The 17,585-nt window shown below is 35.2% G+C and overlaps 1 protein-coding gene across 1 annotated transcript in view; it reads right to left on the bottom strand.

The window, feature by feature from the left end:
* Positions 1-17,585, bottom strand: part of MYO16 (myosin XVI) — a 294,040-nt gene that overhangs the window by 84,274 nt on the left and 192,181 nt on the right. Inside the window, exons 23-26 of the mRNA XM_054383685.1 lie at positions 9,913-9,988; positions 7,019-7,194; positions 1,654-1,734; positions 1,198-1,403 (exon numbers count right to left, since the gene is read on the bottom strand). Coding sequence (XP_054239660.1) covers positions 1,198-1,403; positions 1,654-1,734; positions 7,019-7,194; positions 9,913-9,988 — 539 coding nt within the window. The remainder of the gene's footprint in view (positions 1-1,197; positions 1,404-1,653; positions 1,735-7,018; positions 7,195-9,912; positions 9,989-17,585) is intronic.

Here is a 17,585-nt window from a genome sequence, read left to right as displayed (position 1 = left end):
ACCAAATCCCTGCCAGGAACCATTGTAAGGATTTAACAGTAGTAAAGGCTGTGGATTTGTGCTGGTGTAATAGTCCCTCGAAGTGTTCAACTCAGTGACATAGAAACAGCTAAATAGAGCTTGTTCTGACCACTTCTGAATGTAAAAACAACCTGTTTTCCCATATCTCCCATTACCTGCATCTTCTCAACCAGCCTGCACTTCTGGATTCATATTGCAGGATGAATACTGTGGTAGGACAGAGATGACTGACTCTTAAACATGTGGGATTATAAACTCCTATACTGGCACTTTTGAATACTGATAGAATTGCCAGAGAGAATATGATCCTGTCTGAGTAGTAATTTAACATTCACAACTTTTTCAAGAAGACAACTTTTTGAAAACTTCTAAACTGAAAGTTTAGACATGTGTAAACTGCTGATATCCCCATGTTTTTCAGAAGTAAGGTAATACATATGCCAGGTCAAAACTACTCAGTGTATCAATCAAGAAGTAGAACACATGGAGAGGAGCAAATTGTGTTGAGTGCATGAGGCTGACAGATGAACATCTCTTGAACAAGATTCTGCTCACTAGTGAAGCATTTGAGAACGTAAGTAAATGAGCTAAACTTCAAAATTTAATTGGAGATGGGGAAAAGAGTTTGCCTTCAGTAAGAAGCAGTGACATATTTTTTCATCCTTCCATATTAATTCAAAATTCCACTCATTTCTAACAACAATAATAAAAATGGAGTTGTGGTATGAGCATTAATAACTCCTCACCATGCATAAACAAATCCTAGCATAAGAAATACAAATACTGTACCTATGACACCTACACCAATAAACTTGAAAAATTAGACTATTTTTCCTCCTGCTTTTTAATTCCCTGAAGGCAACATGAAATATTTTGTATTTTATAAATCATATAAATATCACAAATTATAAAAATTTAAATTTTCTTTGAAGTTGTTTTGTTTGTTTGATTGTTTGTTTACTGAATAAATTTTCCAGGTGATCTTTATAAAGATATTTCCACAAAGTTCATGATTCCTTCAACTAAAAATAACAAACCTGCACTCATTCCTGGCAGACATTGATTTTTCTTTGAAGAAAGTTTGAAAGACTAATCAGCAAAACAATACTGCAAGCACTATAAGAACATGACAGAAGGCTTTGTATTGTAGGTAAGAAAAAGCTTGAAAGAATTTACCTTGACAAGAAGTCTGTGAAAGAGAGACGTATTGGATATCCATGTCGTATGATTTTGACCATCTCTAGGACACCAATATATTGCAGTTGAGCAGACACATAAAAATTGTCAAAAGTATCTGGCAACTTGGAGTTATTGGGTTTTATACAATGAACAGAATGTGGTGTGCAATTCTGCAGCTTCCCTATAATATCTGCGAGTGATTTCTGCGGGGGAAAGAAAAAGGCAGTTATCAATCACTATTGTGCAGCAAAAGCAATTGCTCAACACATAACTTCTTCTTAACTTTTTAGTATCATTTTCTCAAAAGGTTTGATCTAGCCAAGTTTGCTGTTGCTTTCTGAAGCATATGATTATTCTTTCTTCCATTGCAATGTATAGAGATTAACCTTGCTTTTAAAATGTTTTAGCCTAAATAAAAACAAAACAAATTTTATACAGAAGGTGTCCACTAACCCTGAGCTGTATTGCCACAGTAGTGGGGCCCCCTCGTTCAAGCCTCTGAAGAAATGAGGATGTTCCTTTCTTTTTCAGCAGCTGTGGGGGACAGAAGCACACACAGAGTACCTTTATCTTAAAATGGGCAGTAAAAATTCATTTTCATTGTCAAATGATTTACCAACAAAGTTAAAAAAAATATACAAATAGTATGCTACAGGCAATGATTTGAGTTTCAGAAAGAATTGGGAAAGTGGGTGAATATGCTCAAGTATTTGCAGAGCCATGACTGACAAGAAAGTTTTGATTTCAGTAAAAGATGCATACCATTTGAAAGATAAAACACCTTTTCCAAATAACTGGGCAAAGCAGTATTATCTGGAACTCTACTGCAGAAGCAAGAGTTGTGCCATTAGTATCGAATACAGTTTGCCTCTATGTAGCATAATTATTTGAAAAGGTTCCTTACATCTTTGGCAGGTGCTTTAAGTAAATGCAAGTACAGATCATTAAAAAAATCTTGAAGGCAAAATAATAGTATTTGTATTTTGAAACTATTTATCTCTTCTTCCTGCACATGTAAATGTAGTTAACATTATTTTCTTTCCTTTCTAAACTCATTTTCACCCACATCTCATTAGAACCAGTATTATCCGATACATCAGAGGTGGAAGAGGAGAAAAAATTTATTTTTTACTGTGCTACTTTCTTTCTTTTAGGATAAAATGGCAATGAACATCCTAAAAGAGGTCCTAGAAATTAGGGGGGTTTGTGAAACTTTCTAAGGAAGGCTGGCAAAATTATTGCATTGCAGGATTTGCCCAATCTCTTAGATTCAAACTTCCACATTGTGACAGACTTTTCAGCTCTGACTTTTCCACTGCCTTTCTCCAGCCTGCTCACCCCATGAAAATCTCTATCAAGTCAGCATGTTCTGGCCTACTCCTGGTATTTTGCAGTTGCATCCAAAAAAGTGTACATTTCCTCAGCTTACTCAGCCTGCTCAAGCCAAACTCCATCAAAAATACTGCTGTGCAAGCAATTCTTTACTCAGTATGCTAAACATTGGAGGTCTTTTTTTATGCCAGATATCACTTATCAGGACGCAGTAAGATTTTAAAGGCAAATTCATCCCCCACTTCAAAACACAAAAGTAAGAGAGACCAACTTGCTTTAGGTCTTCACATAAAAAGAACCACTTGCAAGCCAATGACATTTCTCAGTTAAAGTTTACAAAACAATTAAGGTATAAGTAAAATAGAGTTTTCTCCAATTGACAGATAATGTACTAACCCCTTGTTCCCAACAGATTAAGTCACTAGTTCAAGACCAATTCCTGAATAAGTGGAAGACTGTCATGGCAGGGCCATGACATGGCCCAGTACAAACCCAGATAGGCCTCAAGATGTCTAGACAAAGTCCTTCTCTCTCCCCTCCTTCCTGCAGAAAGACAGGGCAACGTGGGAAAAAGAACAAAGGGGACAGGATCCCTGTCTGTCTGGTAAACAAGTTGTTTACCTGGGTGAGAGCACGTAAGCTGACCACTGCTCCCCCAGAGACAAGGCCTTTGTTTCTGTCTTTTATGGTTACAGCCTGGTAGAACACCTTTCCATCGGGCAGCTATATGTTAGCTTCAGTGCCCCATTGAAGCAATCCATTACTGGCCAGGTATATAATATTTAGGTTGACCTGGTAGTCGCCTTTGCCTTGCTTCAAACCTTGCTTCAAACCTTGCTTAGCCTTGTTTTAAGCCTTGCTTTCAAGCCTACTTGGACCCGTCTTGTATGAAGCTGCCTCGAGTTGCCCTGTCCCGACTCGAGCACCTGGTCCAGAGCCTGGGATATAGCCATGAGCCATACACAGCGAGCTGGAGAAGCCACGAGCCTAGAAGCCAGATCCACCTAGTCTGCTTCCCCTTGCCACCAGCATCGTGCCGTGCCAGCGCCATATCAGAGCGCCCCAAAGCTAACATAGCAGCAGCAGCAGCATCCCCTATGCGGGTAAAACAAGCTGTGAGTAATTAATTCATTGCCCTTTGGGTTTAAAGGTTCTTACTGAGTCTCCCCCCGCTGCAATTGAGTGCTGTCTGCTCTTTGGAACCTTCTCTTTCCAAGTTATTGCCTCCTAATTTGCATATAATTGTTTGTATTTTGCCCAAAGACAGTATATTCCCATTGTAAATATATATTCCAACTGTACAATGATCCTATTTAATGAGTTTTGGCAATTTTCATTAATAAAGGGCTACTAATAATTTTATTAATACTCATTTGCCATATCGTTTATTATTACTGTAAGGGTAATTAATAATCCCCTTCACAACAAAGACCCAGGAACAACGATTTGGATGCTAAAGTTCCAGCCTACTGTCCTGTGTTGTGTAAGTCTTCCAATAGGAAACAAGTGTTTGGTTCAGAATGAGGGAGGATAAAAAAGAAAATAAATAAGGCAAAGACAAAAAAGATAAAATTAATTAGAACTCTCCATACTTGGTTATCTTCAGTATGGGTTGCAGGAAAAGACTACATCATTGAAGCTGTACTGAGCTATTATCCTCCAGCATAGAGTGATTTAACCAGAAGACAGAACAAAAGCTTCAACTAAAAGACAATTAAATAAATTGTTCAGAAAAAGAAATAGAAAGTCACCAGAAAGAGTAGCATCTATTACTGATGTCATTCGTGTGACTAGAATTCAGCTGTATGAACTCTGAAACCCACTAACTGTTCTGAAGGAAGTGAGGGGAAAGCAACAGGGCCAAAGTATGCAGCACAGGAAAAAATACAGAAAAAACAAGGGAGCAAGAGCTCATATGAGCAAAAGAGAGTTGCGAGAGTTTCAGTGAAGATATATTCAATTTTATTTGAAAGGGGGACACAGTCTTCATAAGCTACAGAGAGTTGAAATGATATCTTCAAATTCCTATGACTACGTGCTCCAAAATTCTGGCCAGGTATTAGAGCTGTTCATGTTTATCTTAGGATGGATGCACAGCCCTCTTGGAACCTACTACAAATAAAATGGTGAGTTCAAAGAGGTTGACCATCCTTATCTGTGATAGGATGCTTAAAATCAAGGAAAGAATCATTTATAGAAAGGTATGAAGGTGGATACATAGCTATACACAGAGAAATCTGCAATTGTATAAACTCATAGCTAGGACTACAGATGACAGACTGAAAGGAGAGGGGAATCACAACAAATTTCTATGAGAAAGTGTCTAATTCTCTTCCCTGGTGGAGTCTAGATGACCACCCATACACAGCAACATGAAACATTCTGGTTTGCGTTTCTCACTGCCTACAGTATGATGTGTTACAACTCTGAATTTCAGATACAGAAAGGAATTTCAGTCTCTGGTTGATAATTCTTGCCTCAATGTCCCTTTTTATCCCTCTCCATCTTCTCCCCGCCTCTCCCCCCCAACTCCTTTTTTTCTTTTTTTTTTTTTCCCCTCTTTATTGATGTTACCCTCAGGATAGGGTATAAATAGGGTATAAATAGGATAGGATAGGGATAAAATGCAGTGGTTATCATTTTGCAACATATGATCTTTTTAATTCCAAGCTGATTAGAAAAGCTCCCTTACACTGCACTTCCAATTACAATAACTACAAACCCAACATTATTCCAGCCAATTGCAGTGGATGTTCAAGGTTATACTGGAAAAGGAATAAAATTATTTGGTACAACATAGATATAGGCTTCATCCAGAAAATAATTTAAGCACTTACCTACTTCCAGCTCCTGCATTAGGTACCTATTCTAAATAACTAGTGTCTCTTTTTTGCAACTGGACTAGCTTAGATACCTAAAGTTCTGCTACTATCCTGCAGGGCAGTATCATCCCTTGTTCAAATTAGACCAATTTAGTGGGCAGCGGAAGGATGTAGTTTTTCCTACTTTCATTCTAATACGTAAAAGTTTAGAGCATTCTCAATGAATCTGGAATTTCTGATTTAATTTATCATGTTTCCCAAAGGAATCTGAATATCTTCTATCTTTCAAGAGAGTAACTCCAGATTAAAACCTATTCTGGATTGGTGAAAAGCCTCATCATTTCAGAGTTCCCAGATGTGTGCTGTTTCCCTCCATTTTGATTAGGCTTCTAACTTAGACATGCATTTCATACTTCCTTCTATGTACAGAACTAGGATCTTTTTCACAGCCTTAGGGAGCTTCCTCTAGTAAGCTGTTGCCATAGTGGAAAGGCACCTAAAGGCACCTAGTGATGCCTCAGCTTTTGCTAAATATAGCCTTAAACCAACAGCATTCACTGCAACTTAAGTTTTTCCACTGAGACTACTGACAGAACAGTAGACAGGAATTATGCTACTATACTAGGGGGGCTATAAGGAGAGTCCCATTGTTATTCTATGGACGTACTTGCATAAAGCCTTCCACAATGACACATGAGAGCAAGCTCCTTAATCCCATGACAGAATCAATTTTACGCAGCTGTAGGCCAAAAATAGAGTCATAAGATTCAAGAAGCCTGGTGAGGCAGCTGATGTACTGTGAGAACTGCTTGCTTCTCTTCTAGGAGGAATTCCAAAGCTGTCAAGAATGGACTCAGCAAATCATGTTATTTCTCCTCAGAATAGGGATGCTCCATGTGACATGAACAATAAATTTTCACAAGTTTACCTCTCTCTTTTGTTGGTTTTGTGGTTTGCTTTTTTTTTTTCCACTTTTTTGGCTGAAAAAAGGGCAAGTTCAGAAATGGGGAGAGTTTGGTTTGATTTCTACTGCGAAAGTTTACACACAAGTGACCATTTAAAATAATGACATTTGCCAAAGTGTATAGGGTTACTCTTTGTACAAAACCACACAAAATATCTTTTGCAAGCCAGAAATCTTCTTAGGTTAATACAATAAAGACACTAGGATTTTTTTTTTTTGTGTTTCTGTGTCTTCATTTACTAAGTATCATAAAATCAACCAAGGAGACAAAACAAAAAGTGTCTCTATACAGCCAAAAAAAAAAAAATCAGTAAAACTGCACCCTGTGATAAGCCCCAGAACCACAACATCATGGAATCATTCAGGCTTGAAGGGACCTTATCATTTTTATAGATTAATAGAATGGTTTAGGTTGGAAGAGATCTTTAAAGGTCATCTACTCCAATCACCTTACAGTGAGATCTTGCCTAATGTTCTGTTCAGAGAATCCAAGAAAGAGGTTCTTGAACCTTCATTGTTAGTGCTAGTCAATTATAATTTGGTAGTTCTATTACTTTAGTGTTGATGTTAAGTACTAAATTATTTTAATAGTTTAATGACTACAGGGAATAAAGCAGAGAACAAGGAGCTTTCAGAAATTACAAAGTAACTGAAAAAAAACTTCCAAGTGCAAAGAGCAGAAAAAGTCCTAAATTCTTACCTTGCTGAGCTCAATATATTTCTTTGTTTCTCTACCTGGACAGGCTACTGAAGTTTTTTTACTCATCATAGATGCTTTACATCCTTTGATTTTAAGGGAGTGGTATGGAGGCACAAGAGATCCAGTTTGTGTCAGCTTGGACTGGAACAATTGATTGATGACTACATTTTCACTGGCTGGGAAAATAAGAAATTAATACATGAGGACAAAATACAAGTTAGAAAATTATAGATATTGTATTTGGAAGTAAAAAGACATTCAGTAGGTGACAGAATTAAATAAGGACACTTAAAGCAAGTGGGCAAACCAACAAATGGGCAAACCAACAAATAATTATATTCCGTTACTTATCAAAGAGCATTCAGTATCTAAGGATGGCAAACACCAGTAACACTGTTTTAAAATAAATTCAGGCCCCACACTGAACAAAACAGGGCAGAACACAAAGCCTTTCAGACTGTGATCTGTCTAAACTTAATTACATACATGACCATCATCTCTGAAGTTTGTTCCTTTATTTAAGTAATATGAGACACATTCTGTATAACAGCTACCTAGCACATAGTATTTAGAAATGATCAAGGCACGTGACAGAAAATAAATTATGAACAGTCACTGCATCAGAAAAACCCAAATAATCAAGCAAAATAAGAATTCTATAAAATATAATATGTGAAAAGATGGGAAAAGAGAAAAAAAAAGAAGAAAGGCAAAGTGCAAGATGTGAATTCAGCAAACTGGGTTCATATTTCTCTACATCAAGACTACACAAAAATATTTACAGAAAATTCCACACAAATGTTTGGTGTAGTGTTGATAATTACTATAAAAATACAGTTTCAAGAGGTACTTTTAAAAACAAAAATCTGTGTTTTAAGACAAAGAGGATACTTTATACTAATTTCAGTCACAGAATCAGCAAATGGTAAATTATCCTTTATGAGATCGTGATCGTGGCATTTTAAAAACGAACATGATAATTACGTGCTGCTTGTACTGCTACAGCACCAGTAAGCATTGAAAACCTGTTGTGTGATACTTCCTTAACTATCTTTAACTTTTATTATTCTTTTTTAACTAACAAACTGACATTTTGAATACACCCCTCAGGCGAATAAAAGAAACAAACAAACAAAAAAAAAAGGAAGAATGTATAAGCACCATAAATAATATAATTAAGTTTAGCACAGCAGGTATAAATTCTGAGTTTGCTCTTTATTAGCTATCTAAAGGTATATTAATTTATTTCTTAAATGCAATAGATTTGCTTCCCTTTCCGTGATAGTTACTATTTCTTACTTAACAGGAATAATACAATAAAAAGGAAGACAGTAAAGCAGATCCTTGAAACAATTTTAGCACAATCAGTGGAGATAGTAAAGTTCCACATATTGAAAATATGGATAAATGTAGTAAGTAGCATTAGGAAAGGCATTAAAATGACATGCTTTGAATTAAAACAGATGAAACCTATGTCAATAGTCTCTGCTGACTTATATTTATTGGACAGGTGTGTTCCACATTCTTATGCCTGTATGCAACTTATCTTATTGTTGTTAGCATATTAAAAAATTTTGATTAAGGAGACTAAATGCAATGAAAATCAAAGGAAGGATGCACTTAAGGTATACATCTACATAACTTATAAAACTGATCCAAAAGGAAATATGCCACTCAGAATCGATAGGTTTTAAGCCTAAGTGACTTTAAAAAAAAGCTAGTAAATAATCTGACTTCAGAATTTTCCCATCAATTATAATTGTTATCATTTGACTTAAATATATAGGTACTGTCAGCATATCCAATATTTTATATCCAGTCCTCTGTTTTTCCTTTTTAACAGCTGCACAGTTGAATACACAAAAAAAACAACGAAAGTGCACAAAGAAGACCATGCAAGAGAACAGAAGAATTCCTTCTGTTGTAGAACATAAGTTGCCATATCTTTTAATACTCTTTGGCAAATTATCATGTAAATTTCAAGTAGGGAGAATTGCAATGTCTCCAAAACTATAATAAATAGGATTATATTCAAGATCACTTTTTTCCCCATTTCTTTCTTCATCCTTAATGTACACCACTTGCCTTTAAAATATGTCAATTATTTTTCTAGAGAGTTTAGCTAATTTAATGATAAAATTGCTAAAAAGCAATACATTGTAACAGTGGGTCTGATTTGCAAGAAAAATATGACCTCCAAAAAGCCTTTATTTCTATGGATAGAAATATATGACATGTTACACGAAATACACTGCAGTCTTCGGAGAAAAAAAAGAAAATAACATGTCAGGATACTCTTTTCTTGGGGGAAAATGTTTCAATTTACAGAAAGGGTAAATTATAGAGTTTTTTAATAATCTAATTATGACTCATTAATTAATAAGATAGGATGCATTATTATTAGACATAATTATACAATATGCACATGAAAAGTTATTTAATTTTGTATTTCAGTGAACATTTGTATCTGTTCCATGAAAAACAAGAACGCCCACAAGTTTCTGCTTCTGGGAAGGTAATCACATAGTGAAGCACATCCCACTACAGTTTCTGATTTTGGGAGCTTTATTTTCTCTGCTTATTTTCTGGGATTTACTTTTGTTTTAATTCACAATCAATGATTTTTTTAAGTCAAACTCATCTATCACACCATAGTTTTTTATCCTTTATATCTCATCACACAATGACGGTGCTCTATGTTCATGAATTCCAAAACCGTTCTAAATTAGAGCAAATTTCAAACAATGTGTATATACTTCAAAAAGATAAGGGTGCTTTTTTTAACTTAAGATAAAATATATATAAATTTATCTCAATACTAAAATGAAAATTAAAGTCAAGTCATAATATTTTTATTTATAACAAAACCAGCAACAACAAAACCATTTACTTACTTTTCATTACAAATATCAAGTTTTGTGAAAGGGAGTCTTTGTTTTTTTCTGTTGCATCACCAATGTCATAAGTGACCTATAATAAAATTTGTGATATCATTAGTAATGAACAATGCATTTTTTTAAAATTCTCACAGCACTAGAAATGAAGCCTTGTTTTTTCTTTCCACCCAACAGTTAAATTATGGCACCAGATAGTGTCTCTTATTCTTTCTTTTTTTTTAGTGTTAACAATACTAACCAGAAGAGCTGGTTCTTGAATATTGTGTGTTTTTGCAAGTATACAGAAATTTCATCAGACTGATTCTAAAGCATTTCCAGAATGCAGGACAAAGTGTAGAGCAGAGCAACAGACAATGATCTATATATCACTTTCACTGTAAGATGAGCAAGTTGCTCCCAGATCACAGATCTCCTTGTCAATGGGAATCTGAACTGTCTACACTGACCACCACAAAACAGTTATTCAGTAATCTGAGTCCCAGCCCAACCCAAGACAACTTTCAGCCATTTATACAGCCTTTGAAGGCAAATTCAAACTATAGGTTATGTACAAATCCCACTTACCATTTTAACAGATATGTATTTAAGGATTTGGGATCACCTTAGTTGCCTGATGTCAGAATTTCAAGAAAAAACAATTAGATTGTCACACCATCTCTCATATGACTGCACATAAACTCTATTACATGTAGTAAGCACTCTGAGAAGTGACAAAAATGCAAGGCTCTAGCCAGAGTTTCTGAAGGTACATCCAAAATGAAGAAATATGACCAAGTGGCTGTTTTAACATTGAGCCTATCCCGGGAGACACTGTATAGAAAAGAAAGGCTAAGCCAAAAAGCAATCACTGAGACCAGGGTTAGTGTTTTCGTTTTCATGAGGATGGAAGACAAACAACTAGTTAATTTACAGGCTTTAGATATAAACAGCTCTAGCTTGCATGGTAGTAGAACTGAAAGACAATTTTTAATTTAAAAAGGAAGAACAATGCAGCTTGTAATATCTCTAGGATTAGCCAGACATTTAATAGGAACTCCTTAGAACAGGACTTGGTTTTATTTATCTTGATACCATGTCCTTACCTAAAGCCCTTTTAAAATATTTTATTTGGTCTATATCCTAAGCCCCTTAGATATTTGGGGAAATTTTTCCATGCATAATAAAGCTGTAAACATATAATTAAGATTAGTAATACTAATCAATATATAAATTTTGTTTTCTGTTCGGTTATTTGACAATTATGTAATGCTAACTTACTCACAAAAGTGATTATATGACTTGGGAGGGTGTGATCTGTTATTGCTAGTAATTGTCAACTGATGTAATTAGTATGGCATCTGACACAGAAAAGGTGTAACAGTAAAATTAAGTTCTTTTCCATGACATATGCAACATTGTATATTTTTCTAATTGCACCTCCTAAGAACATACAACATAGTTAGCAAACTACTAGAATAATTTAAGTCTACTATTAAATGCTTTTAGTGTAGTTGAAGTAAATGTTCTACCATACTGGCCCATAAAAGAGAATTAACAGAATTTATTTGACTCATCTATAATGCCAGTTCCTAATCGAGTGTCTTAGGCTTTGAAGAAATTAGAAGAGAGTTAGTATTGGTGGGAAGAATAGGTAAGTGTAGCAGTGGGAGATAGCGTATTATGATTAAGTGCCTAGAATGAAATTGGGAGAAGTTTCAGTACTGGTGTAATACATCACCAACTTGTAGAAGTATATTCATGAGACATCTCTCATATCAAATAAAACACATAAAAGTTAGCAGGATTCCCTTTTATGAAGAAATTTCTAACTCTCTTAACAGTTTTCCCACAGAATTAGTAAATTAATTCACTGCCTAAAGACATGAGAACTGACTCAATGAAGTGGTACTCTAGGGTTTCATATTCATTGCCAGCCCCACAAAAGAGAAAAAGAAAGAAGTTCTCTTCCAGCTGCCAGATTTTTTAATCTTTCCCTCATCAGAGATGCCAACCTACAAAGCACTTTGCCTAAAGTACATATATTACCCTCTGTTTTCTTCCAGTGGGTTTCTAAAGTAAACCTGGTCAAAACTGCACTGACTGGAGCTCAACCACAGTGGGTATTTATTCTGAGAATACAAAAACCACACAATAATTCAGACAGGAAATTTACACTCACTTAGATCATGGTTTCAGTATTCTAAAACATACCTCTTATTCTCAGTTCTATTTATTGCAGCTGTTTGCTCTATGTTGCTTTACATGACGAACTCTTTGGAGCAGACAATACGCGAACATGTTAACCAAAGGAAACAAGATCTTTGATATTATCTGAACTAGTTAAGTATTGCTACTAAACCAGATTAAAACAAGAAAGCGACTGGATTTGCTTTTCTTCTTGAGTTAAATTCAGAGAGGAAGAAAGTTTAACCTAACCAGAGTGGTAGTGGGGTAGGCCAAATGTTCATCTATTCCTGAATATTTAGGGGGAAATATTGAGGGATACTTCCATTCTGCCTCCCACCATTTCCACTCTCACCTTCCAAGGCTCTTCCCACAAGGCAGCTTGTGACCTGCAGGCTGTATCTCATCTTTGTGTTTAATATCTTTGACTGATGTTTCCTCAAGTCTCTGTTTCCAGAGCTAATTTTTCTCAATAACATTTTCAACCTCTATAACACTATGTGGCAAAGAGTTTCACTAATTACTAGCTATGTGAAAAATACTTAATTTTATTTGCTCTGAACCTATTTTCTGGTCATTTATGTTTTTGAGAATATGCCCAAGGTCAATTTCAGAGCACAGAGAGTCACGTGTAGTTAACTTTCTGCCAGTACTTTAATGCAAGTGATAGCATTAAAATGCTTGAATGTGCCATTTTTTTAGCATCACTGGCCTTTCAAAGCAAGTCTTAATCATTTATGAGTGAGGTAAATAATTTCATATGGTCTGTAATGTCTTATTCTAACTATGTGATAGTAGCATACTTAAATCAGCAGATATTTAGAAAAAAAATAGGACAGTGGGGAGGATGTGTTCTATTTTTTTTTCTTGTAAGTGAAAGTCCAAACCCAAGTCTGCTTAAAGAAAGACAGAAAAAGCATGGAAAAAAAAAAAAAGTAGGTAAAAAAGCAAATCTTTGTCAAGTAACCTTTATAGGCCTTGGTATAGCTTAGCTAGACTGATTAGATTGCTATGTCTCGGGATTCAGCCTGGGGGGGGAAAAAATAGAGAAAATGAAAGCATCCTTATTGATTAATCCATCTCCTTTTGTCTTTTGATTTAGCAGCTCAGTTTCAGAGTCTGCCTGGGACCTATAAGGCATTTCAGAGAAGACTGCCTTGGTGAAGTTGCGAGGTATTTTTGAAATACACATAACTGAGAAATGGCACAGACATTGATCTGCACTTAAAAGAACATTATGTGCACTGGTTTATAGAGCAAAGAAGTTGGCCTTTAGGTCCAATCAGTTTATTACAGAACTGTAAGTCAAAACAGTGTCAAGGGGCTTATTTGATTTGTAAATTCCAAGTACAAATTTAAACTGCAGAAAGCTTAAATTGTGATGACCCCTTACTCACATTACATGAACAATGAGCCAAATGGCTATTATCTCAAACACTTTTGTGTTAAATACTACCATTAGGTAAAGCTGTATCTCTTGGTATATTGCTAAGTCTTCCATAAAATTAAAAAAACAAAATAATTTTGAGTCCTCAAGAAAGTTTGGTGATGGAATGTTATTCTTTAAAAATCACAACTATCAGCACAGCTGACAGTTCAGACAGGTAAATTATGTAAACGCTTTGTTACATGACAGACCACAATGTAAATATCAACATTATCAAGAAAAGTACCTAAAAATTTAATATTACACATTTTTAGTATAGTTTCAGGTAATGGTCAGATGCATTGATCAACTGCACCTATAAAACACTTCCCCAAGGTAAGCTTGCAACGTGAAGCATAGAACTGGAGTGTCTCTCCTCTCATGATGCTGTTGGGGAGGCAGTGAGAAGCAGCTGAGAATACCCACATTCATGTCAGCTATTAGAAAGAAAGTAATGCCTCAGATGAGCAGAATTTTTCCAGAACAGCTCAGACTGACAGTGTTCAGGGAAATGTATTAAACAACCTTCAGATAAAGCCTTCCACTAAGGTTTTTTTTCAGTCATTCAAAAACTAAATCATTCTTTTCTACCTTCTGCCTGAACAGAACAGATAAGCTTTTTGTCTTCTAGCACTCGGATACCAAGACATGAAACAGCCCTTAGAAGAGACTCATAATGTGTCAAGGCATTGTAGGAATCTGTTCAGCTCCAAAATTAAAACTGGGAGATAAATACTTGATATGATCAAATACTAATGTTCACAGTGGCCTTAGCTGAATATCTATTCATATAGTTAACAACTGTATCATATTGTTCATGTATAAAAGACAGATTTAGTGCTGTGCAGGCATAATAGTAAAATTCAAGAGAAATTAATAAAAAGTTGTTTTCTTTCTTCTGTAGGTTCATTCTGTCACATTTGTGTAATGTAGAATTCTCTCTGCTTTCACTGAAAAAATCTCACTCTTATGTTGATTTCTTCTGTTCTCCTCTTTTATTCCATTTTCTTCATTCCAAAACAGGAAAGAAAGATAGGAAAAAAAAAAATCAAAGGATTCTCAGAATAATAGCATGTGTATAAATTTTCTCACAGCACTGTTTTTGCCAGAAATTTCAGTATGGATTCCAAACTTCTAGGATTTGTTTCCTTTTAAATTACTCTGAGTTTTTTTTTCTTCTCATATGCCTTCTAAGGCTCAATCTGACCTCAGGTTTTCTCTTTTTTTTTTTTTTTCCCCACTTTCAGCTCATTCTCTTTTATCTCATTACTGCCTTTTCTGGAATGGTCTAAGTCTAATTAGGATGGGAACAACAGTAGGTATGTGTAGGCCTACAAAAAGCTACTGAGCATAAAACATGAGGGAATGGGAAATACCTGACCAGGCATGACCACAATCAATCCACAAGGCATGATATTGGAAGAAAACACAATGTTTCTATGACTATTTTGACAGGAAATGCTAAGATATGAATATGTTAGAGGTCTTCAAAACTGCATGGACATATCTGTATCAGCTGTAATTCTCTCTTAATATAAAGCACAGATACCAGTTTTGTTCACAAAAGACTATCATTATCAATTAAATACATACAAGAGGTCTCTTCAGTGAAGTAGTGTTTTTAATAGCTGCCTTTTCCAGTATATCTTCTGTTGTGAATTGCTAACACAGCTACTCCAAGTGTCTGAGTAAATATATGAAACCAACTCTTTCTGGACTTCAAGCTACATACATAAATTATGATCACAAGGAGTCCAGACTTTGATGATCCTTGAGGTCTTTTCCAACCTTATTGATTCTGTGAGATTCATACCAGGGCCAAACCACAATATTAGGGTTTTGTTTGGTCGGTTGGTTTTTCTCTAGATGGTTTGAAGCAGCAGCTGTTTCATGTTGTCTGTCCACTGCATTTCAGTTGCAACTTTTCTTACCTACAGAAATCAGGATGCCTGCATTCACCCTCTGTATAACACAGAGCCTGCATTCAAGTGGAAATGCCTTAACAAACACGAGCCTGGACACAGCACCTGCATGTAAATGATTAAGCCTAGAAGTGAAAAATTTCATGTTCAATTTCCTGTCACATTTTACTTGTAATTCTTTTTTGACCCTCTGGGTATGATTTATCTTTCAGTTATGCTCATGGAAATAATGAGGAGTTAGAAGAGTTATAATCAGTGGAAAACTGTGATAAGTGAGAATAAAATCAAGCCCCCTTGTTTGAAATTTGGGAATCTCTGGAGGTAATGATGTAGAGAAAGATTGCTTTATATTTTACTTACTTTAGACTCATTTAATTGATACAAGACTATAAAAATGGCTTTCAAAACCTGCCAAACTGTACTGTTACTTTATATAATAAATTCTTATTTTTGAGAGAAAAATAAAACCCGATATATTTAGAAGCCTGATCCCTTAACAATTTTCATAATGCATAAATCACAAATGACTTACATTAAAAGCTACTAAATGTAGTAATAGCACAATCTAAAGAACAGCATCAACAGTTCTAAAATCCTAGTTCTTTGTATTCAACTTATCAGTTTGTGAAGAGATATGAGTCTCAGAATAAACTCAATTTGTGTCATTATTTAGGACAGTAATGCTATAAATACATATCATAAATCACTGGAAATTTCAGTCTATGATAGCTAGATAACAGTTCCATGAGGTATGAAAAATGCAAGTGTCCTTAAAAATTTTGCTCAATCACTATTGACATAAGGAGAGATAAAAAACTGTATGGGAACTTTTCTGTTGTGTCAGTGCTGAGCAGCATTTTACTGTCATAAGGATGCAAAGATCAACCTGACTGTCTGGAATAGCTCCTCGGCCAATGTAAATCCAAGAATCTCTACTGACTTCAAAAGAATGTGTGACTTTACATTACTTTGAGAGTTGCCTATTTATTCATACTTCTAGATTAAATGTTGTTACTATTGTTAGCAAAAAGTCAAATTAAGTGTTTATGTTAGAAATAAATAATCTAAACAAATACACAACACTAAAACACACATTAATGAAAAATGTACTCCTCGCCACAGTTTAGCTTTCAGAACTAGGCACCTGTAATTTCACTTTAACAAATATTCCTACTGAGTTGTTCTTCAGAGAATAAGACTTGTGTTTTTTTATTATTTGTCTTTTGAACTAATGTGCTGGCTATGATTTTAATGCATCTGCTTTTATGCTGCTTCCACATCAGTTTTTTGGTGTGTGGAACTTTTTAGAACTTCTGTGGTAAAACAGAATCCCATGGAAAAATAGTTACCTAACAAGTATAGAAAGGATTTGTAAATTAAATTAGACATATGGAGTCTATGGTTAGTTCTTAACTCTATCACTTTCAGTGATAGTAAGTTTCACAAAATCTACATTGTGCTGTTATTTAGACCCTTTGTGCCCACATACCTACAGAAAAGTCCCAATAGTGAAAGTATTCAAACCACTTTGGCAAACAATTTGAGTCTAAGCAGAATGCCTTATTATGAAAAAAGAGCCTCCAGGGATTTTTCAGAGAGTTTAGGTTAGGAATTTAAGCACCATGAAAATAATCTTAATCCTTTCCATAATGACCACATTTCTACCATTGAGCAGGAATAAATTTGCCTGCTTCAGAATTCTTCTCAACACTTCCATAGACTTCATTTCCAAATGAGGAGCCACAAAAGACACCTTTCCATGTTTGTATTGCCATAAAGGACCTTAATCTGGTTAAAGAGGCCTAAACATGCACATTCCAACATCTTACCTATTCTGGAGAGCCCAGGGCATGTAATATTACCCTGAAATATGGCAGAGCCAGCAATTTTTAATTTTGGTGACTCAGAGACAAGTCTTGAACACACTTCATACAAATGGAAATTCTGGAATAGTATTGAAGAGCCTTCCATGTACTGTGTCCATACACTCTGCATTCATGAGCTCATTTCAAACACCACATTTTGAACAGAGAGATGTGACAGTATGTCAGATTAATCACAATGGGATCTATGTTTCAGATTATCTAAATAACTTCATTGTCCCCTTAAACACACACCTATTTTGTTTGCTTGAGGTTGTGGAGACATATTGAAAGTTA

This window comes from Indicator indicator, chromosome 1, assembly GCF_027791375.1.
Source record: "Indicator indicator isolate 239-I01 chromosome 1, UM_Iind_1.1, whole genome shotgun sequence".
Classification (NCBI taxonomy): Eukaryota; Metazoa; Chordata; class Aves; order Piciformes; family Indicatoridae; genus Indicator; species Indicator indicator.
This window is presented reverse-complemented; position numbering and strand designations above follow the sequence as displayed.